We start from the raw sequence: 22,505 nt of genomic DNA, 5'->3' as shown, positions 1-22,505 counted from the left end.
CAAGACAGGCCAATTCTCAGTGCAGCTGTCAACTAACAACCTCTTTGGGCAGATCCCTGTGGACCAGGCTATTGAAGCCACAGTGAACAAAGACACACAGACTCCTGGAGGCACATCACAGTTGAGCCAGAATGCTGGAGCTATCAAGCGTTACTATATAACAGTTGAGCACCGCAGTGCATTCCTGGGACAGTTAAGGGAGATGGTGCAAGGCAACAAATCAGAGCTTTGTCATGCAGAGTACAGCGGCCAAGAATCCAGAAAGATGAGGAAGCAGTTTCAGCAGTGGTTAGCCTCATACATGAATGGGTCAACCCATTTGCAGAGAAACGGGACCTCACTAGCATCTCTACGGCAAAGGCAGCCCCCAAGGACATTGCCTCTGACCTGATGAAGGCATATGAGATCGGTGAGCAATGCTACGCAACCTTCAAGGATGAGAGACTAGAGGAAGACCCACCAGCAAAGAAATTCCATGACCCAATGAAAACCAACAAGCTGAAAACATTCAGTGATATGTGTAAGAAGAGAGAAGTGAAATCAAATGGGAGGGCGATCATCTTGAAAGCAGACAGGTCTTTGTTTGGTTGCATCATAGTGATGGCACAAGGGCGCAGTCTACGTATGGAGGATATCCTTTCACATCCGCTTGGACCATTGCCCTGGGCCCTGTCCACACCAGAAGGATCGCTGAGAAAGACAAATAAAGCTACTTTAGCCACAACCTTGCAGAAAAATGTAGCAGTAGAAAAGCAACTCCAGGAAACTCTGCTACAGTGATTGATGGAATGAATTTGGTCCAAAGATTGAAAGATGATCAGGTTACTTTCAGAGATGTTGCCACAACAGTTCTGGGTATGGCTCTGAGGGAAGGCAGGCAGAGTAGCAAAACAGATGTTGTGTTCAACACATACAAGGAGAACTCTATCAAGAATAGTGGAAGATCTCTCGGGGTGAAGAGACTGGTCATGAGTTGCAAGGTATCACAGGCACACAGATGGTGAGGCAGTGGAAGAGCTTCCTGACCAAAGTCAGTAACAAAAATAGTCTCATTAGCTTCATAGTCCATGAATGGAGGAAGGCAGAGCACAGAGCAAAACTACAGGAGAAGATTCTGTATGCAACTGTGAATGACAAATGTTACAGAATCACATCTCAAGACAGTGAGGAGGTGTCAGCTCTTCAGTGTCAACAAGAAGCAGATGGCCGCCTACTTCTCCATGCTGCCCATGCCACAAGAGAGTGGTACCAGTCTGTAGTGATCTGCTCAGAAGACACAGATGTCTTTACCACGTCTTTAGCATTTTGTGACAAGATTAAGGCCCCATTGTTCCAGAAGTGTGGCAACTAGAACCCGTACAAGGCTTGTAGACGACAGGAAGGTTGCTGCCACTGTTGGCATAGAAGTTTGTAGGGCTCTCATTGGGTTGCACGGATATACAGGATGTGACACCGTAAACACTTTTTCAGACAAAGGGAAGACAAGTGCCCTAAAACTTCTGACCAGCAACAGGAAACTCAAGACACATTCTTAGAGTTGGGTCAGGAATGGGACCTCTCCCCAGAACTGATGGACAAACTGGAGGCATTTTCATGTCTCCTGTATGCCCCCAAAGCATCGACCACCAAGGTCAATGAGCTCAGGTATCACCTTTTCTGTGCCAAAAAAGGTGAAATCAAAAGTCATCAACTTCCACCATGCAAGGACTGCTTAACAAAACATGCACAGCGAGAAGATGTTTGGAGAAGGACCCACAAGTGCCAAGCCCTGTTGGCAGAGGATGGAAGATGGAGAGAGAAGAGGAAGCTGAACAGATGGTGCACTGGATGGAAGGCCAGCCAGCACCTGATGTCGTGCTGGATCTACTGGCCTGTAACTGTCCAAAAAAATGTTCACTTCCAAGATGAATGTGTGTTGCAAATGACCTCAGGTATACTGACATGTGTAGTCTGGCAGACTGTGAGAACCAGGCATCCACCTCAGAGAGTGTGGAAATTTCAGATGAAGATGTGGAAGATTTGGAAAATTATTATGATTATTAATAGGTTATGAAAGTATGGAAAACTAAGTATGGAAAGCAATCTTTGATTAAATATATTCATTTTACCACTGAATGGGGGCTAGTTTATGGCCGTGTGGAACCCCAAATTTGAATTATTGTACTGTAGTTCTACATGCTATGACAAAAGCTTAAGAGTGTTTTGATTTGATACAACAAAATGGAAAATATCATGACATTGATAAAACTCCAGAAATCTCTCCAAATGAGGTTTTTTACCTTTTGGGGGGGGGGGGGGTAACATTTTCTGCTGTACGGATGTTAACATGGAATATATACAAAAAGTGTTTACTTATTTGAATTCCTGAATAAATTCTCTACAAATCCATGTGATTATATGTCCTAGGGTTTTTAATTAACTTTTCCAAAATAAACAAAAGACAAATATTTTTCTAAAACTGAAATGATTCACTCTGCTGAAATTGGGCACTGTACTGCGAGTGCCACCAATGACATAGTTTTCAATGTAGAATTTTATAACAACATTTGATGAAAAGTGCTTGAACTCAGCTATCGTTGTGACAAATTTCAATGTTGAGGGATCACTGATGACAAAATACCACTAGGCTGAATATATGTGTTATACTTTATATTGGCCACTTTTCAGAAACGCTTATTTTAGTGTTGTGTTATAAAATGCATGTTAGCACACATAAAGCTACCACTGGTGCAATGCTATCACATATTTTCTAAATCTTTCTAATGTATACCTTGTCAAAAATCACTATGAGCATTATTCCCCTCAGATGGTACCGACCAACCCTACTGGCTCACGGACTAGAAGACATACCAGTTAGCAGGTTAATTTGTCATTGTAAATTGTCCTGTGATTGGGCTAGGGTTAAATCAGGGTTTGCTGGGCAGCAGTGCTGTATCTCAATAAACATATAAAACTGACATTTTCCCACTTTGCCTAGATTTACTGTAATTCAAGTCTGCACTGTCCAGAATACCAGCAATTTTGGTGTCATCCACAAACTTACAGACCATGTCCACTCCATCCTCATCCAAATTATTAATAAAGATGACAAATGATATCCCTTAGATACTCCACTGGTCACAGGCTTTAAAGAATTACAATGGTGCTTAGTCAAGTTATGCCATAATTTTATAATTCTTGTTTCAAAACACTGTGCAGCTTTGCAATTCTATACTTTTAAGCACCAATTTACTATGCTCTATGTATGGTCACTGTGTATTCAGGAACCAAGTTCCTAAACTTTGGAATTCCCTCCCTAAACCTCTTTCAAACTTCATCTTTCTCTCATTTATTACATTTCTTAAAGTAAGCTTTAATTGTCTGTCCTAAACTTTCTTCATATGGCACAGCTTTAAATTTTGTACAGTAAAGCTTTTATGAAATGCCTTGAGTTTATTTTAATTTTTAAAAGCACTGAACACAACTTGTCATTTTATAATTATAATGCAAATACTAAAGAAGTATGACTTACTTATCATCAGGAAGAGAAGTAACAAAGAAGGGCTGAGAACAACTTGGTGGTAAAATTAAACTGTTGGCTTTTTTTTTGCCTATTAGTGCATTGCTGTGATTGTCATAAACATCTAAGTTCAGAGAACTGGGGATTCTATGGGATACAATAACTGGAAGATCTTTAAGGCGCTCCAGCTCACTAAGTTGTTCATTTCGCACTTGGAGACGGATAGTGTAGTCACCTTTTTCCAACTTCAGAGAATACTGTTATTCAAAACAAGAAAATGAACAATTAAAATGCTCTGTCAGATTTATTTATTACATGTACAATGAAACAAACAGTTAAATGCGTCATCTTTGTTAACAACCAACATACCCAAAGGGAGCAACCCGTAAGTGTCACCACACATTCCAGCGCTAACAAAGAATGCCCCAGTGTTCAGTAGAACATAAGCGGCAGGAAAAACAAGCCCCTTTCCCACCCTTCCACCTATTCAGCCAACCCTTCAGACAAGTCCTCCAACCCTAGGGCAGGCAATTTCAATTTAAGATGTAAAGGAGCAATTAATACTCAGATTCTAAATAAATGACACAAGTACAGTAAAGGCTGCAAAATAATTTTAATTAACCCTGGAAATAGAAATCTGATGTTATTTTTCCATTTACTGTAAAATGTAAAGGTAATATTTATAGAATGAAGATGGTTACTATACTCATTCAGAACATCACAAACTTCAATGTACAGTGGAAATGCCCAGTGATTACTTCAGACTAGAACCTAATTTTGTAGTCAAATGATCATTCATTTTTCAACTACCAAAATTTAATAGAGCAATCCAGAAAGTTAAGCATAATTAGTTTTTGTTTATGTTATTGGTTTCTTCTCATTACGTTGCTTGTGATTAAAAGGCACACTTCTGACAGATAATTTGGTCTTTAATTTGACAGATATTCTCTGTACGTTTTGATAAAAGGCCCCAAAACACATGTCTGTGACAAGTCACTCCATTCAAAGCCAAATCTTTTCAGAATACTGTAAGATCAAAGACAGGGTGTTATACCACACATTCAGTCGCGGCTGTAGGAGGAGCAACATGGAGAAGAATGATAAATTGTTGCACAGTGAGTAGCTCAGCTATTTAAAGTGAAATTTTTAGTTAATGGGGTAAATAAATGATTAATACAGCTGTGAACAGGTAAGCTTTGAATTGGGTTAACAAGATAAAAGATCAGCACATGGAGATCACATTCAACAATACACAAACACAATGCAAGAAAGCTGCAATTAAATTCAGCTTTAGTCTAGCAAGTGTAGTTTCCTTGTACGCTTAATGGTAATTCTGCACTGCTACACTCCAGGTCAGGAGCAGTAGTGTTTGGATGTTTGCGTCAGAGAACTTTGGTCAATGCTTTAAGTCACCAACAGCAAATTTAATTTGCATGTAATATAAAAGCTGATTGAGAACCTGACAGTGACCATCTCCAAAAACAGAAAGTCTAATCACTAATTACCAACTTCCTAATCATTATCATCAGCGTTTGCTGTCATCCTAGTTGAAACCACACATGGAAATATGAAGGTACAAAAACACAATTCTGCAGCCAATCCAACAACTCGTGACTGACTAGCCTTTCCATCATCCACTGTCACCTTCTCAAGAGAAACTTATACTGACAATGAATGTTGATCTTGCCTGCAACATCCTTAACCCATAAGTGAAGAATTAAAATTTGTCTCTATCTGGCAGGATTTTAGCAGCGAAGGAAAAGTTGCAGTAAAATGAATCAGAGGGCAACAGTTTGTCATGGAGATGCTTAGGAAGCTCTCATGATAGTATGGGCATTTGTCCATAACAAAGGAGAACCAGCAGTCAGTTCCAGTGCCAACAGAAAGCCATATAGTTGGGAATATACCTGCAATGTAATGGAGTTGAAAGTAGCCAACCTAACCCGAAATTTAAAAAAAGATCTTTTCTATGTTTACTGTGAAAAAAGCACTTTTGTAATTTAATTTCTAAGTAACCGATGAATTCAGTAAGGATGAAAAGGGGAAAATCAAAATAGGACAGTGGTTAAAAAAGACTGGAATGTTCTTTATTAAGACATAATTATCTAGAAGAAATTAGCATTTTAGCACAGATGGACAAAAAACATAAAGTTCTGATTCTATAAAGACTTTAGTTCCTTGATTTTTCTTTACTCTTTTCCAGCACTGGAGGGAGAACTGCCTAAAATGTTAACAGTTCATACACAGGACAATGAGCAGAACAAACCTTTGAAGCGAAACACTGCCTACTTTGAAAATTAACTTGTTTCAAAAAGCTATGAGCATAAGCATCCACATAGGAAATCAAAAATATAGTCATAAAACTAAGCTCTGATATTCATAGTATAGCAACATTATAAAATGGTGACAGCAGGTGGTTTCTGCAAGAATTATTTAGTTCTTGTACATTAATTATTATTTGCACTTTAGTTACCTGGTGTGGGTAAGCATCTCCTGAGCCCACAAGTTTTTTGTTTTGATCATATAGCATCCACAGCTGGCTATCAAATTCAGATTCATACAGTAGCTCACAAAGCAAAGGACAGCTGATTGTTGCTTCACCATTCTTTGTCTATAATCAGAAAAAATGAATATAATTGCCTTTTGAGAATAACAAATTTCTTGCAAAATAACTTTGAAAAAATGTTTATAGCAAAACATTCAAACCGAGCATGTTTACTATATTAACTATAGTTATTATGCACACAGAACATTAAAGAATTAAAATGAATCTGAAGACAGAACTTTTTAAATACCATATCTTTACGTTTAGATTGTTTTCTGATCAACAGCTTTTCTATTCATCCAAAATTATCATAGAACTATACAGCAGAGAAACTATCCCATTCAGCCTACTTTGTTATTGCCAACTGTGATGCCGATCTATGCTAATCCCATTTAACTGCATTAGGCCCTTATCCCTCTATAAATTCCAATCTACTTGTCCAAAGAAATTTTAACCACTGAAAATGTATATTTCCACTGCCTTCTCTGGCAGCTTGTTCCCACTATTCAACACTCTGTGTGTGAAAAGCTCACCCTTCATATCTCCATTAAATTTCTCCCCCCTCACCTTAAGTTGTGCCTCCAGTTCTGTATATTCCTTCCCCAAGAAAAAGGTTCTATCTATCCTATCAATGCCTCAAGACAAAAAATTCCTGTAGCTAACCTGTTGCAAATAAAGAACAATCAGAATTTGTTTCCATTTGAAGATTTAAGTAGTAACATCACTTTCTCATAAGGCACACAGACTGGCAATAGTGCTGATAGCAATGTCAAAAGTATTTTTCCATAACTTGACATTATTTTGAAAAAAATTCAACTCTAATTGTTCAGTTGATAAATGTTTCATTCAAAATAGTACAGATGACCATACAAATTAAGAATTCCTAAACTATACTACTTGATAAAATAATGGCAGTGACCTACAATTCCTTTCAGAATTCATTAATCCAACCTCAACATCCAAATTGACCAATACTCAATAATACCCTGATGAAAATATTAACCATCTCTCTCACAGGAGAGGACCAAATATCATCAGCACTCTGTTCCGATTTTAAAATTCTAGCATTTGGAGATACTTGCTGTTTGATTACTTAATGATCACTGGCTAAAATAACAAATAAAGGATTTTTAAAATATGTATAGTAGGTGGGAAAACAGTGACAAACTATCTGAAATACCCACAAGTTACACAGTCAATCTAGAATTACAGCTTGCAGCTGTACACTTTGGAACCATATCAACAGCCTGCAGAAATATATGCAAACATTAGTCAAAGCCACCTGAGAAAAACAGAGAAACAAAGTAAAACTTTCAAGCAACATTAAAAAAAGCAGGACGATGATACTGACATAGATGGTTTAGTGGCATTTTCTCCTGCATGGGCACATAAGTCAGAAATGCACAATAATTACTTGGGCTCATCAGTCAGGACATTATGTTACAGTTATACAAGTCATTGACGCATTCACACTTGGAGTATTGAATACAACTTTGGTCACCCTGTTATAAGGAAGACCTTTTCAAGCTGGAGAAGGTGCAGCAGAGATGTACGAGGATGCCGCCTGGACTAGAGGGCCTGAGTTATAGGGAGTGGTTGGCCACACTGGCTCTTTATTTGTTGGATCATGGCAGAAGACCTTATAGAAGTCTATAAAATCATGAGACGTATGGCCAAGGTTGACAGTCAAAGATTTTTTTGCCTAAGATTGGTGAATCCAGAACTAGACAGTACACAGATACAAGACAAAGGAAAAATTTAAAAGAAACCCGAGAGGTAACTTCTCTACATATGGGCACTGAATACCTGGAATAAGCTGCCAGTGGAAGTGGTCAAGGCAGGTACAATTCCAACATTTAAGAGGTGTAATGGGGGGGAGGGGCTCGGAGGGCCACAGGCTGAATGCAGGCAGCTGGAGCCAGCAGGGAGGATGCTGTGGTAGGAATGGACCAGTTGAGCCTAAGGGCCTGTTTCTGTGCTGTGTCACTCTATCATTGAAGCAATCATTTTGAGCAAAATGCTCTTCTAAAATTTGAATAATTCTTGGAGACATTTCAGAAGGTTAAACAAGAACTCCCATAATTTTTGTGATGGCAATTTGCCAAATGCAAGCTTTTTTTTCGTCTTTTGCTTCGGCTTCCCTGAATTTTGTCCTGAATTTTTCTTATAATTTTCAGTACAACAAAGCAATCAATTCCATAAGTTCAGTACAACAAAATAATGAATATCTTAGGACTTTATTTATGAACTACTTTATAATACTTACTTGATGGAAACTGTATGTCAAAATAATCTCATAGAACTGCCGATTGTTTGGTAATGCATCTCGTGGACCCAAAGGCCTTGTTTTTGCACTTAGTGGTCTGAAATTTAAAAATAAATGATAAAAGCAATTGGTGTTTTAATATTTTAATTGAATTATATATATTTACTAAAACAAAAGGAAAAAGATATTGTATCTCTTCAAAATGTGTGAAAATGTGTTTGTACTCCATCCCCAGGTAGGATTATCTTAGAAATCAAAGATAGCTTTCTTGTTTTATATTTCAACACATTTTTGATTTAAATATTTAAGAAAATGTTAATTTATTTCAATGAATTTAAAATGCAAATCTGTTTCTCTCATTCTAAATATTTTTCACAGCAAGATGGTAACTTGCTTCAGTATGACATAGCTTTATTCTATATATAAAAAAAAGTTTAGTTCACTAAGAAACCTGGCTTATGAATTCTACCCCTCACTTGATCTGTTGGCAAAACTGACTTATTTTGTCCTGGAACACTGCATACCCATCATTCGCCTTAGTTTCTCTAACACTTAATTATCTATATGTTCCTCAACAACTGAAACATTAAATTTCATTTGCTCTACATACTGTCAACACTGCTCTTCATCAATTTGCATAAAAATTAAATTGTGCCAAATTTCCTGCCATCCAATTATGGCTACTTTGGCCAATAACTCCTGGCAAACAAGTTCTTAACCATGTACTGTCATTCTCCCAGCAAAAACTGCAGTTCACGATGTTTGCAGAGAGACTTATATTGGGAGTAAATGCTAACCATCACATCTAGTTGCTTAGCTAGAATTGTTAATAAATTACAATGTAAATTTCTACAAGTAAATGTATTCAGAAACAAAAAGTATTGAGATTACTTTTTAAAAAAAAACAAAAAAGGCGAAGTGTTTACCTAATTAAGGGGGAATATTCTCTGTGTTATGCCCAACCTAGTTTAGCACTTTCACGCAGTTTGACTTCAATTTTGTGATTTCATGCAAGTTACTCAATCTATGTATGAGATTCCTATGGAAATCCTTAAAAAGCTTAGAGTTAATACAAGTGAATGTCAATATTTTCTTGCACGATACAGGCTGATCTTTTTTAAGATTGGTTTGTTGAGGAATAAATGTGATGTACCAGGTGAATTCATGGAATAAGGGCAGGAGATGTCCTTTTTTAATCCACTTGAATGACAAGTTGAGCTTGGCATCCACTTCTGAAAAAATTTCACTCCTGCAGCATTACACTGAACTCTAAAAAACACTCTCAATAGCTTGAGTTTGTTTTATAGAACTCAGAACTATAACTCTTAACTCAAAAATGAGAGCATCATTTACGACCTTATAGTGATCAATTACTTATGGAACATCAACCCACATAGCAACACGTCACAGTAGGATTTCTTTGACAATTTCCAGCAATCTTATCACCATATTTTGAAAGATTAATCATTTCAACTATTATCTTTACCAATTTGTCAACATTAAAGATTAATTACACAGTTAAAGTAAATCAACTTGCAGCAACATTTCCATAGATTTCTGTGATCCCAGAAGAGTATTCTGAGGAAGTACGTACATGAAACAAATCAACAAGAGAAAGTATTATCCTCAATAAAGTATGCAGCCTCAATGTCAAGAAGAGAATAATGATAATCTGACAAGAGTCATTAGTTACCTCAAGGATTGAATCCAACATTTGAGACTAATAGAGGGAGCAATTTCTTCATATTTCATTGTGGATGTTACATCAAAACGAGTAATTCCATCTGAAGCATTCTACATTGTAGAAACAATAGGTCAAAATATTTAGAGAAATGTATACTTACATTTAAAACTGAAGTAACTAGCTTTCTTTGGATTAGCCAAACAATCATTCAAATTTAGTTAAATTAAACTAATTAACTCTTTGGAGGGGGGGGAATTTGTAAAATAATAAGCCCAAGGTTATTTATAAAAATATTACTTACTACTGTGCTAAACATTTTCTCTTTTTTAGTTTAGTGTACTCTTTGATCACTCCTGTTACATGAAAGCACTCTTTCAATTCTAACATTTTATTGTTGCAATATATCACATTTTAAATCAAATACAGTGGATTCCAGTTAATTGGGCCTTCTGTCAATCAGAGCAGCCACTAATTGGGATTATTCTTAAAGAACAAAAACTAATCGAGAAAATAGCTGGGATTCCCTTTGTTTTTTTGGTACATTATGCCGCTTAATTGGGACAGGACATGCCTGTCCTAGCATGTGAAGTCAGCTCCAGCAGACGGGGTGGATGAGATCTGCAGTGAGATCTAAAGGCAATGAAGACGGTTCTGAAATGCTCCAGAGAGCAAAGTTGTGATGACTACCGGTACTTATACCACTGGACTCGTACTTCTGAGGTTGAGAGTGTGGAACTGCCCCAGTACAACAGCCTTTTCACTTTAAAAACTCACCCACACAGGTTTCCCGTCATTGTCGGATACGACAGATAACCATCTATAGTATTATTAGTGTATTAATTTGTTCTGTATTTCATTTAAATATGTAATTTTTTGCTCAGTTAAACAGTAGTTTATCTTTTTAACTATTTCCATGAAACTTCAGCTAATTGGACTAGCTACTTAACTGTCCTTGTCCCAATGTGCCCCTCTTAACTAGAATCCACTGTACATGAAATCAAAACATTTCATGAAAACTCTTCTGAAACGTCTTTTGATTTTACTTGTTTTTTTAATTACAGTACCTAATTCTAAACATGAAATTTGAATTTTAATCAACTTGGCCTCTCAAGCCTACTCCATCATTAAGTATGATGATGACTGACCTGACTGCAAGATCAACTACATTTTTCCACCTTTATAGGTAATCTTTCACCCTCTTGAGCTATCTACCTCTTAAATTATACAAAAGCTTTCTTTCTTAAAGGGTGCAGGAAATCAAGTCCCAAAGACTTGGGATTTGCAGAAACAAAATCTCTGCCACCTTTAAGAAACATATTTTTTTTGCAAAGGTGCCCCTTAGTTTTATATTACCATACAAGAAAAGCAGTGTACTCATATCCTCTGTTAAGACCCCTAGATTCTTGTACACTTCAAGCAAGTTCCCTCTTGCTCTTCTAAACTCCACCAGTTACAAGCCTAAATCCAGTCTCTTCACAAGATGCTTATCCATTCCAGTTATTAGTCTAGTAAATCTTCTCTGAATTTCTACCTTAAAGAAAATTATACCATATGCAGTAATCTCGCCAATAACCTGTATTACTAGAGTTGTATTTGTGAAAAGAAAGTACATAGTTCAGCACATTACTTCAGATTTTCTACAAGGTAATGGAACTTGGTGTAATTTTGTAGCAAGTTTTCACAGGTGGAAACAGAAATAAAAAAAGTTGGAGTGCAATAATAATGTTGTTTGAATTGTACAAGAATAGTTAATGTAGGGGTCATAAAATAATGTAAGCAGGGGATACAGTAAAGGTGTTAAATGTTTACTTTTGGTACATCTTCACTTAAAAAGATGATGATCCTACCAATGACACACTGAAGATGACAGAAGCTAAATAGAATAAAAACAGATTGGGAGGAAACGCATGGAAGAGCTAATGAAGAGCCTTTAACCAGAAATGTTAAAAAGGCGAGAATGCTGGAAATATTCAGCAACTCAATAACACCTGTGCAGGAAAAAAAGTTGATTTTCAGGTTTATGAACTTTCATAAGAGCAGTTCTGTTGAAAAGTCATTGATCCCAAACAGCAACTTTGCAAAGATGTAAACTAACCCAAAAGTATTTGCATATTTGTTTCATTTTTACTTCCCATTTACAGCATCTGCAATCTTCCATTTTCATTTGTTAACACATGATGGCTAATATGGACTTGCTCTAAGAAAATTGTTCAACTGTTTTGAATATCTTACTTAAAAATCAGCATAAATGAATATTAGAACCCAATAACACCTTAACGTTCAATATCGTTATATCATCAGAAAAGTACATACTAGACAAATGCCACAAGATAAAATTTAGTGTACTTGGTACAAAATTGGGGTTTAAAATTGTTCATTGTAAGTAATTAAAATATACATATTGCTTAATTTTTAACTGTCCTCAAACTGTATATCATTTTAATTAAAATTTAGCTCTAGGGATTGGGTTCAGTTAATGAAAACTGAAATATTCATATGTAAAATTAAAAATAAGAACTTACAATGTGCAGTTGGGAGGGAGTACAAAGGATTCCATGGAAGGAAATGGTATAGTTGATATTGACGTCACCAAGATTGGCCCACCACCGGGCAATGCAAAATTCTAGCGTTTTACCATTCTAACAACAGTAAAAAAAAGAGGTCAAGTTTCAAAATTAATTTTCAAGAGTTTAAAGCAAAAGTTATTGAAATGCTTTTATGTTATTAGGTTTATGCTCACCAAAACTGGAAATGCTTCACAACATGATCCTTTCTCTAAAAGTGATGTGAATTTATAGAACTCATTAGTGCGATAAGCTTTTTGTTTTTCCAGTTGCACTGCATGAAGAACAAACTTTGAGGATACATCAGGTGAAAGTGAAGAAATAGTGACCTCTGTAAGAAGAAATTAAAAGAATATAGAAATAGAAATAAGCAATGGCACTGCACTCTTTATTGAAATGATGGCAAAGCACGTTGAGAGCACTGACAAAGACGCTTTTCGTATGTACAGTATCTTGCAGGTATACCACTCAGCCTCTGTGGTCATAACCAAATCTGGTTGGAAAAGTAGAATGACATGGGTAATGAGGAAGCATTAAAAAACAATGAAAACTTCAGAATCTTTCCTACACTGATGCCAATGCTGGTTTGCGAGATCACATATAGTGCCTTGAAAATGTATTCAACCCCAATCACTTGTTCATATAAATGAATATTACAATCAGGGATTCTGATCAATTAAACTGAGATCTTTTACTTGTGAATCACATGCTTCTTTTTGCACAGTAGAACCCCCAAAAAAAACAGGTAAAAATTGTAAAACATGAAAACTAAAAACTCAAAATCTGAAATATCAGTAGTTCAAAAGTATTAATTCCCCCTTTCTTCGTCTTCTTAAGCCCTTAGCTCCCAACTCATCCCCCTTTCCTCAGTACTTAGTTGAACCACCTTTCGCAGCTATTACAGCCAATATTTTTGGATAAGCCTCTACTAGCTTTGCACAACACGATAGTGCAAGATTTACTCATTTCTCCTTGCAAAGTTGTTCAAGATGTGCCACGTTATTTGGGGAGCAGCAGTGGACAGCAATCTTGAGGTCATGCCAGAGACATTCAATCGGGTTAAGGTCAGGATTCTGACTGGGCACTCAAGGACATCAAATTTCTTCATTTGAAGCCATTCCATGGTTGTTCTGGCAGTGTGCTTTGGGTCATTGCCCTGCTGAAAGACTAACTTTCTCCCCAGTTCATGCTTCCAGGCAGAGGCTAGCAGGTTTTTAATCCAGGACCTCGCTGTATTTAGCAGCATTCATTTCCCATCAATCCTGAACAGATTCCCAGTGCCTACTGCTGAACATCTTTACAATATATTCTAAGCGATGCTTTACAAAGTTTTTACAAGCAAGGATATGTTTTTTTAAATAAATATAGCCAGGGGTTCTTCCTTGGCACTCTTGCACTTTCCTGTGCAAGACCTTAGAGATTTTGGAACCATGGACTTCATCACCAGTTGCAGTCACTGACTTCAGAAGCACAGTCAGAATGAGTGTTGGCATTACAGTAGCCTCACTTATATATTGCTTTTCCACTTTTTCACACTGGACTGCACTGAGCTCCAAAGTATGTTGAGTGCCTTTGAGATGGTCTTTCACCCTTCCCCAGATTTGTGCTTCTCTACTTTCATTTCCGTGACTTTTTGTGAATGTTCTTTTTTCTACATTTTGGTTTGGTCTGCGGAAAATCTACCATACTGTTGGACCTTAGAAAGAGGAGATATTTACTTATTGAAAATAGGTGATCCTCCAATTTTCTACAATAACAAACTGGGTGAGTTGGTTGGATAATACAGTATATTACACCTGAGGAAAGTTGGCGTAGTAATTACAAAGGGGTTGAATACTTTTTTTAGCCTCACAATTTCGGTTTTTGATTTTTTTTTAAATTATTGACAGGTTTTGGAATTTTTTTCTTTTGATTTGACACGATGCACAATGTTTTAGATAGATAGATAGATAGATACTTTATTCATCCCCATGGAGAAATTCAACATTTTTTCCAATGTCCCATACACTTGTTTTAGCAAAACTAATTAAATAAATTACTCAGTAAAAATATGATATGCATCTAAATCACTCTCTCAAAAAGCATTAATAATAGCTTTTAAAAAGTTCTTAAGTAGTTAACTTAGATACATTAAATACAATCAACCCCCGCACTTTAACATATCTTACTCCTGGCGGTTGAATTGTAAAGCCTAATGGCATTGGGGAGTATTGACCTCTTCATCCTGTCTGAGGAGCATTGCATCGATAGCAACCTGTCGCTGAAACTGCTTCTCTGTCTCTGGATGGTGCTATGTAGAGGATGTTCAGGGTTTTCCATAATTGACCGTAGCCTACTCAGCGCCCTTCGCTCAGCTACCGATGTTATACTCTCCAGTACTTTGCCCACGACAGAGCCCGCCTTCCTTACCAGCTTATTAAGACGTGAGGCGTCCCTCTTCTTAATGCTGCCTCCCCAACACGCCACCACAAAGAAGCGGGCGCTCTCCACAACTGACCTATAGAACATCTTCAGCATCTCACTACAGACATTGAATGACGCCAACCTTCTAAGGAAGTACAGTCGACTCTGTGCCTTCCTGCACAAGGCATCTGTGTTGGCAGTCCAGTCTAGCTTCTCGTCTAACTGTACTCCCAGATACTTGTAGGTCTTAACCTGCTCCACACATTCTCCATTAATGATCACTGGCTCCATATGAGGCCTAGGTCTCCTAAAGTCCACCACCATCTCCTTGGTCTTGGTGATATTGAGACGCAGGTAGTTTGAGTTGCACCATATCACAAAGTCCTGTATCAGTTTCCTATACTCCTCCTCCTGTCCATTCCTGACACACCCCACTATGGCCGTGTCGTCAGCGAACTTCTGCACATGGCAGGACGAGTTATATTGGAAGTCTGATGTGTACAGGGTGAACAGGACCGGAGAGAGCACGGTCCCCTGCGGCGCTCCTGTGCTGCTGACCACCGTGTCAGACCTACAGTCTCCCAACCGCACATACTGAGGTCTCTCTGTCAAGTAGTCCACTATCCAATCCACCATGTGAGAGTCTACTCCCATCTCCGTTAGTTTGTGCCTTAAGATCTTGGGCTGGATGGTGTTAAAGGCACTAGAGAAGTCCAGGAATGTAATCCTCACAGCACCACTGACCCCATCTAGGTGAGAGAGGGATTTGTGCAGCAAATACGTGATAGCATCCTCCACTCCCACCTTCTCCTTATACGCAAACTGAAGAGGATCCCGGGCGTGCCTGGTTTGTGGCCTCAGATTCTGTATTATCAGCCGCTCCATGGTCTTCATCACGTGTGACGTCAAGGCAACAGGTCTGAAGTCATTCAACTCCTTTGGTTGTGGTTTCTTCGGTACCGGGACAATACAGGATGTTTTCCACTGTCTGGGTACTCTGCTCCAGGCTCATGTTGAAGATGCGCTGTAGTGGTTCTCCCAGCTCAGTCGCACAGGCCCTCAGTAATCGTGGGGAAACTCCATCCGGTCCCGCCGCCTTGCTGGTACAGATCTTCCTCAGTTGACCTTCCACCTGTGCAGCCGTAATCCTGGGCGTGGGCAAGGTCTCCTGCGAGTGGCTATTTTCCTGTGAGGGAAGTAAGCCTGGTGTGGAGTTCTGCGGTGAGGATGAGATTGTGCTGTCGAACCTATTGAAGAAGTTGTTCAGCTGGTTCGCTTTCTCCACATCTCCACTTATGTTTGCCCCCCGCTTTGCACCGCATCCGGTGATGATCTTCATCCCATCCCACACCTCCTTCATGCTTTTTTTCTGCAGCTTTTGTTCTAGCTTCCTCCTATACTGCTCCTTTGCCCCCCTTATCTGTACTCTGAGTTCCTTCTGAACTCTTTTAAGCTCCAACCTATCACCATCTTTAAAGGCCCTCTTCTTCTGGTTTAGGAGGCCTTTGATGTGACTAGTGATCCAGGGCTTATTATTGGGATTATTTGTAGATTAGCTCAAAATAACCCTACTTCAATATATTTTAAATTCAGAAAGTGAGAGTAAAAAGTGAAAATAATTGTGGGGCTGAACACTTTTTCAAGGCATCGTTGGTCTCCTGATTCTGCAGATTAAAATTATGACACAGTGCCACTGAAAAAATTGAGTACATATTACTGAGGCTTTCTAAACAAAGATGGCAATCACCGCCCCTTCACAATTCTTACACACAAAATGATGTGGGTTGCACAAGATTGGAGTATCTTCCCAACTGTTTTAATTATCTACCTGCCAAGGGTGAAAGCAACTTAAATTTATAATCAGCATGGTCATATTGAAAATACATCTTTGGTCCATTTTATTTTACTAGTATTCCATACCAGCTTCTTTTAAGGCTTGACCACCAACCCTGGTCAGCTGAACAAGATGAACTAAACACCAAGCCCACAGATCAATCTTCATTGCAAATTCTTACTAGTAATGCTTTACTGAAAATATTGGTGAACTGGCTTATGTAATGATGAGAGTATACTGACAAACATGAGAAGTTTATTCCATTCTCATCAACAAATAAGAACATTTATACAAATGTCAGCACATGTCATACACCAAAATTACAAGCTGGGGAAAGTACTTTAAAAGCACAAACAACAGAATCCATTGGTTTTTGAGAAGGATTAAAAAAAACACTAACTCTTTTCAAATTAAATTGCCCTTACCAGTCCAAGTAGCTCCCCAAGGTACTTCAATAAAGTGCCGTCTGATCTGGCCAGGTTTAAAGTGAACATCTGTGTACACAAGATCATAACCCGAGGCTTCATGTAATCTGCAACCAAGAATTCAGGAAGAGGCAGGGGAGTGTTTGTAATTTTAGCAGAACTTTAAGATTGAATAAATGAACTGAATAAAAAGGGAGAAAGCATGTATGACTATAAGGGATTGAAAACAGGTGCTAGTATAAGTAGAAGTCATTACTGGAAAAGGGAATGAGACATTAACAAAAATATTTCAGCGCTAGCTGTCTCCAGACCAAGACCCCTGCTACTTTTAACTCCGACCCACTCCCTTCTGATTGCTCGGCCCCATTTTTCCTTTTCCCCGGGTCCCTGTTGCCCTTTTGTTTTCCCCTCTCTCCCCTCATGAACAGCCCATCATTTTCCCTCTCTCTGCCCCTCTCCTCTTTATTCCATGGTATAGTGTCCCCTATCAGATTCCTCCTCCTTCAGCTTTTGCCTGTCAGCTATCACGTTATTCCTGTTTTACCCTCTGTCCCACTCTCCAGCCTTTCCTCACGTGCCTGGATTCACCCAGCATCTACCAGCTGGTGCTCCTCCCCCACCTGCTCCCCTTTTATTCTGGCTTCAGCCTTTTCCTCTTCCAGTACTGATGAAAGGCCCGATATTCATCATTGATATTCACTTCCCTCTATACCTGCTACCTGACTGCTGAGATCCTTCAGTGCTTTGTTTATGTTGATCCAAAAATATTTGTGGGGCCTTTTGTTGTTGATGCTGAAGATAAAATGAAGGGAACAAAACAAGGAGTAGGAAATAATTTGATGCAAGCAAAGCTTTTGGGAGCAAGTTAACACAGGTGCAATTGAGCAACTACAGTAAATTAATTTGGAAAAGAACATTTCAGTGAAAGGCAGTGAAGATAAAAGAGTTGATGGGAAGGTCAGGCACAGAGGTCAAGTGAACGCAACTGAAAACAGCAATTAATTTATAGATTACACAATTTTAAAAGGCTTCAATCAGAAATAATTTTAACACTGACAGATAGCAGTCAGAACTTGATACAACAGTGGAGTAGAAAGGAATGGACAGCCCACCATTTTACAGGCACTTCCTGGCACAATGCAGGCAACCAGAAAAAAGGCTTAAGTTTGTGCTGAATGAATTACAGTCTGTTAGAACAATGCAACAAAAAGGTTGATCTGTTAGCATTCATAGCTATCATGAGATCCAGGTCAGATGTCATGGAGTTAGAACACCAAGCAACAGAGGCTATAAAAGTGTCCTGAAAGAGAAATGGCAGCTTTGCTATTTTCAAAATAAGGTCACCTGCACCAAGATCTTTCAGATCCCCTAAATTTACAGCATTTACAGATTTCACAGTATTTACTTCAGTTGTAAGCAGTTCAGATGATTCACATGACAATTATAAATCTTGCAAATTTCAGCTCTGGAGGATACATAAAGCTTTTACTTGAAAAGTATGATGAATGAAATGTAGTTTGTATAAAACAATTTATATAAATATAACGCAAGATTCTGAAAATGTGACCTATTAATATTTTATGGGTTTCAGCTACTGTTAACTATGAAATCTTGATTAAATAGGTTAAATTAACTACTGAAAAATAAGTGTGCTCGAGGTCCAAGAGCTACCTCAGAGGTCTGACACATTTATTTATTGAGAATTATATTTTGTTTTAACTCCCCACTATATAAATTTGAATGAAAGACTATATTGCAATACAACAGTATATGTATTCTGGTGATTTGGTGGACAGCCATTAAAACAGCTTGTCTATTCAAGGCAAGTATTATATTTACATAGCTGAAAGTTGACAGGATGAGAATGTTACAGCTTGTAATTTGTTCTTCAATTCCTGTTTGCAAACATTCGGTCAATTTTGTCTCCAAGTTACAGATCAGATCAATTATTCTGCCTGAATCAGAAGGGTATGAATTCAAGATAATATGAGGGCCGTAACAACAGTTAATTAATTGATAAACAAGTTTACTAACCTTGAGGGCACGATAACTGTTATTGGAACTCTAAACAAAGGCCCAGCATCAGGGGCTGTGGTATCATATCCACTGACCTGCAATAAATGAACAAATAACCATATTTGCTAGTGAAAAACTAACTATGCAGTGTTACATATAGTACCTTAAAATGTTACAAATATAGTCTCCAATTCGCAGTGAGAATATCACTGACTCTCTCACTCTCTCTCACACACAGTGCAACATTTTCCAACAAAATATGCAGAAATCAGTGAATTAACTAAAAGCTAATCCTACTGTTAATGACTCAGAAATATGTTGGGCTTTATTACGATTAACCTAATTCCTTAAATGGGAATCTGAGTTTTACAATAAACAAATACAGTAGTATTTGGACAAGACAAATGCTTAAATATTCCATATTTTTGTAGAAGGCCCTCAACACAAAATTGGTTAATAATTGGACCTTGAAAACACTTATCACTTTCATATACTTTGTATTGCATTAACCTTCCCCAAGGCTCCTAAATGCAATGCAGTGATTAACTGTTATTGTCTGAAGGGAATTAATTGATAATACAAGAATCAATTACTTACATCAGCAAAACTGAATTTTATTTTTAGAATTCAAGACATTTGATTTTTACAATAAACTGAGACCATTTCATCAGAAATTTTAATCTAATACAGCCTAATGAAATTTGGACAAATTTAGATGTAGACAATAATAATGACAACCTTCAACCAGAGATACATTCTTTTGAATAATTTCAGAAAACTCTGTTTGTTAAATTGTTCAGGCCCCCGGATATTTTAAAAAAAAACAGACCCAACAATGGCCTGCAACAGACAGCATGTGTGCATGATACTGAAAACCATGTACAAATGTAAAAATGGACTAACACCAGAAAACAGATTACTTGGCAAAAACACAAAGTGACATGGTTAAGATACCCCAGGAGACTGAAACAACTTTAAAAATCATCAAAGCAATGACATAAACCTTATCAACAAATGATATATTAAAACAATCAATTAGAAGTGAAATCACACTGGTAACAAGAAGTGAACTGAAAATGAATGCAAGTGAAGAGGGACAGAACGACACAGCAGTATCAGTTAAACATGGCAATTAAGTGAAAAATAATTGAATGAAAAACATACAAGAAATAAAGACAAAAAAATTTGTAGATGCTGGGAATCCAAATAACAAACACAAAATGCTCGAAGAACTCAGCAGGCCAGACAGCATCTATGAAAAAGAGTAAATAGGCAACATTTCAGCCCAAGACCCTTTATCAGCACAGGTCTCGGCCTGAAATGCCAACTATTTATTCTTTTCCATAGATGCTGCCTGGTATGCTGAGTTCCTCCAGCATTTTGTGTATGATACAAGAAATAAAGGCTCTTTTCAAGATTAATCTGTTTTCCTTTTGCATAATCAAAAGAAACACATATAATTTATTAGAAATTTAGTTTGCACAGGATACCTCAGTAAAGTGCGCCCCTTCTCGAAGGCCAGAGGGATTCACTCGTATAGTTATATGTCTACATTGATTCATCAACTCCAAGTGACTAGGGCATTGAATCCAAGAAGCATTACAGGTTAGTGCTAAGTGAAGTTGCAGAGATATCCGCTCAGAGTTTTCTATCAAAAAAAAAGATATGTAAAGCACATTTACAAAGAAGAGCAAAGATGCACAAAAAGCAGGATGCACTTTATCAACTACAGCTCAGTTATATACTACCATCATCGCCTTAAAACTAATCAATAAGCTTCAAGACTTTGGCCTCAATACCTCCTTGTGTAATTGCATCCTGTCAGTTTGGATTGGCAACAACATCTCCTCCATGATCTCCATCGGCACAGTTGCACCACAAGGCTGTGTGGTTAGTCCCCTAACTCTACTTGCCTTACACTTATAACTGCGTGGCTAAGCACAGCTCCAATACCGTATTCAAGTTTGCTGACACCACCATAGTTGTGGGCCGAATCAAAGGTAGTGATAAATCATATAGGAGATTCAAAATTTGGCTTGCGTGGCGTTATAACAACAACCTCTTACTCAATTATCAGCAAGACCAAAGAGCTGATTATTGACTTCAGGAGGCGGAAACAAGAGGTCCATGAGCCAATCAGGAGAGGATCAGCAACTTTAAATTCTTCCCTGTTATTGTTTCAGAGGACCTGTCCTGGGCCTAGCATGCAAGTGCAATTATGAAGAGAGCATGGTAGCATTTCTACTTCCTTAGGAATTTGCGTAGATTCGGCGTGACATCTAAAACTCTGACAGACTTCTATATATGTGAGGTGGAGAATATATTGACTGGCTGCATTACAGCCTGGTGTAGAATGGAAAACTCTATAAAAAGTAGTGGATATGGCCCAATCCATCATGGGTAAAGCTCATGGAGCACATCTGCACAGAGCATTGTTGCAGGAAGACAGCATCCATCATCAGGGACCCCACCGTCCAGCTCTCGCTACTGTCATCAGGAAGGTGGTCCAGGAGCCTCAGGACTCACACTACCAGGTTCAGAAACGGTTATTACCCTCAACCATCAGTCTCTGGAACCAAAGGGGATATCTTCACTTGCCACACCATTGAAATCTTGCCACAACCTATGGAGTCACTTTTAAGGACTCTTCTTCTCCTCATGTTATTGATATTTATTGCTTATTTATTATTTCTTTATTTTTGAAATTACAGATTGTTGTCTTTTGCACACTGATTGAAGCCCAAGTTGGTGTGGTCTTTCATTGATTCCACTATGGTTATTATTCTATTATGAATTTGAGTATGCCCGCAAGAAAATGAACTCAGGGTTGTATCTGGTGATATACATGTACTTTGATAATAAATTTACTTTGAACTTTAATTATCATCATGAACCATTCAGGAGGCTGAAAACCTCATAGATGACACTTAACCTGAGGTGGTCACTCAGATACTAGATGGGTGATCACCAGGGGAAGTAAGGGCATTAAGCAGCCAGTGCAAGGTTCCCCTGTGGCCAACTCCCCCCAGAAACAAGTATACCCCTTTGGATACTGCTTGGGCGGAGGGGGGGGGGGAATGGTCAAGGGAATCACCTATCAGAGCACAGCAGTAGCCAGGCCACTGGCACTTTGGACAGCTCTGAGGCTCAGCAATGAAGGGTGAAGTCAGGCAAGGCAATAGTGATAGGAGATTTGACAGTTATGAGGATGGACAGCGATTCTGTGGCTGCGAAAGGCATCAAGTGTTATGGTCCAGTATGTCTCAGAG

The 22,505-nt window shown here is 38.2% G+C and overlaps 1 protein-coding gene across 3 annotated transcripts in view; it reads right to left on the bottom strand.

Annotated features, from left to right (window-relative positions):
• tpp2 (tripeptidyl peptidase 2) overlaps positions 1-22,505 on the bottom strand; it is a 119,137-nt gene that overhangs the window by 41,435 nt on the left and 55,197 nt on the right. For all 3 annotated transcript variants that reach the window (XR_012098684.1, XM_073043222.1, XM_073043223.1), the window contains exons 14-22: positions 20,727-20,884; positions 19,255-19,331; positions 17,221-17,327; positions 12,735-12,889; positions 12,517-12,633; positions 10,004-10,104; positions 8,311-8,407; positions 5,973-6,110; positions 3,512-3,756 (exon numbers count right to left, since the gene is read on the bottom strand). Coding sequence is in view for 2 of the 3 variants with exons in the window: in XM_073043222.1 (XP_072899323.1) it covers positions 3,512-3,756; positions 5,973-6,110; positions 8,311-8,407; positions 10,004-10,104; positions 12,517-12,633; positions 12,735-12,889; positions 17,221-17,327; positions 19,255-19,331; positions 20,727-20,884 (1,195 nt within the window). In the remaining variant the exon portion in view is untranslated. The remainder of the gene's footprint in view (positions 1-3,511; positions 3,757-5,972; positions 6,111-8,310; positions 8,408-10,003; positions 10,105-12,516; positions 12,634-12,734; positions 12,890-17,220; positions 17,328-19,254; positions 19,332-20,726; positions 20,885-22,505) is intronic.

The sequence above is a fragment of the Hemitrygon akajei genome, chromosome 4, assembly GCF_048418815.1.
Source record: "Hemitrygon akajei chromosome 4, sHemAka1.3, whole genome shotgun sequence".
Taxonomy (NCBI): domain Eukaryota; kingdom Metazoa; phylum Chordata; class Chondrichthyes; order Myliobatiformes; family Dasyatidae; genus Hemitrygon; species Hemitrygon akajei.
Note: the sequence above shows the minus strand (reverse complement) of the source record. Positions and strands in the feature narration are given on the sequence as shown.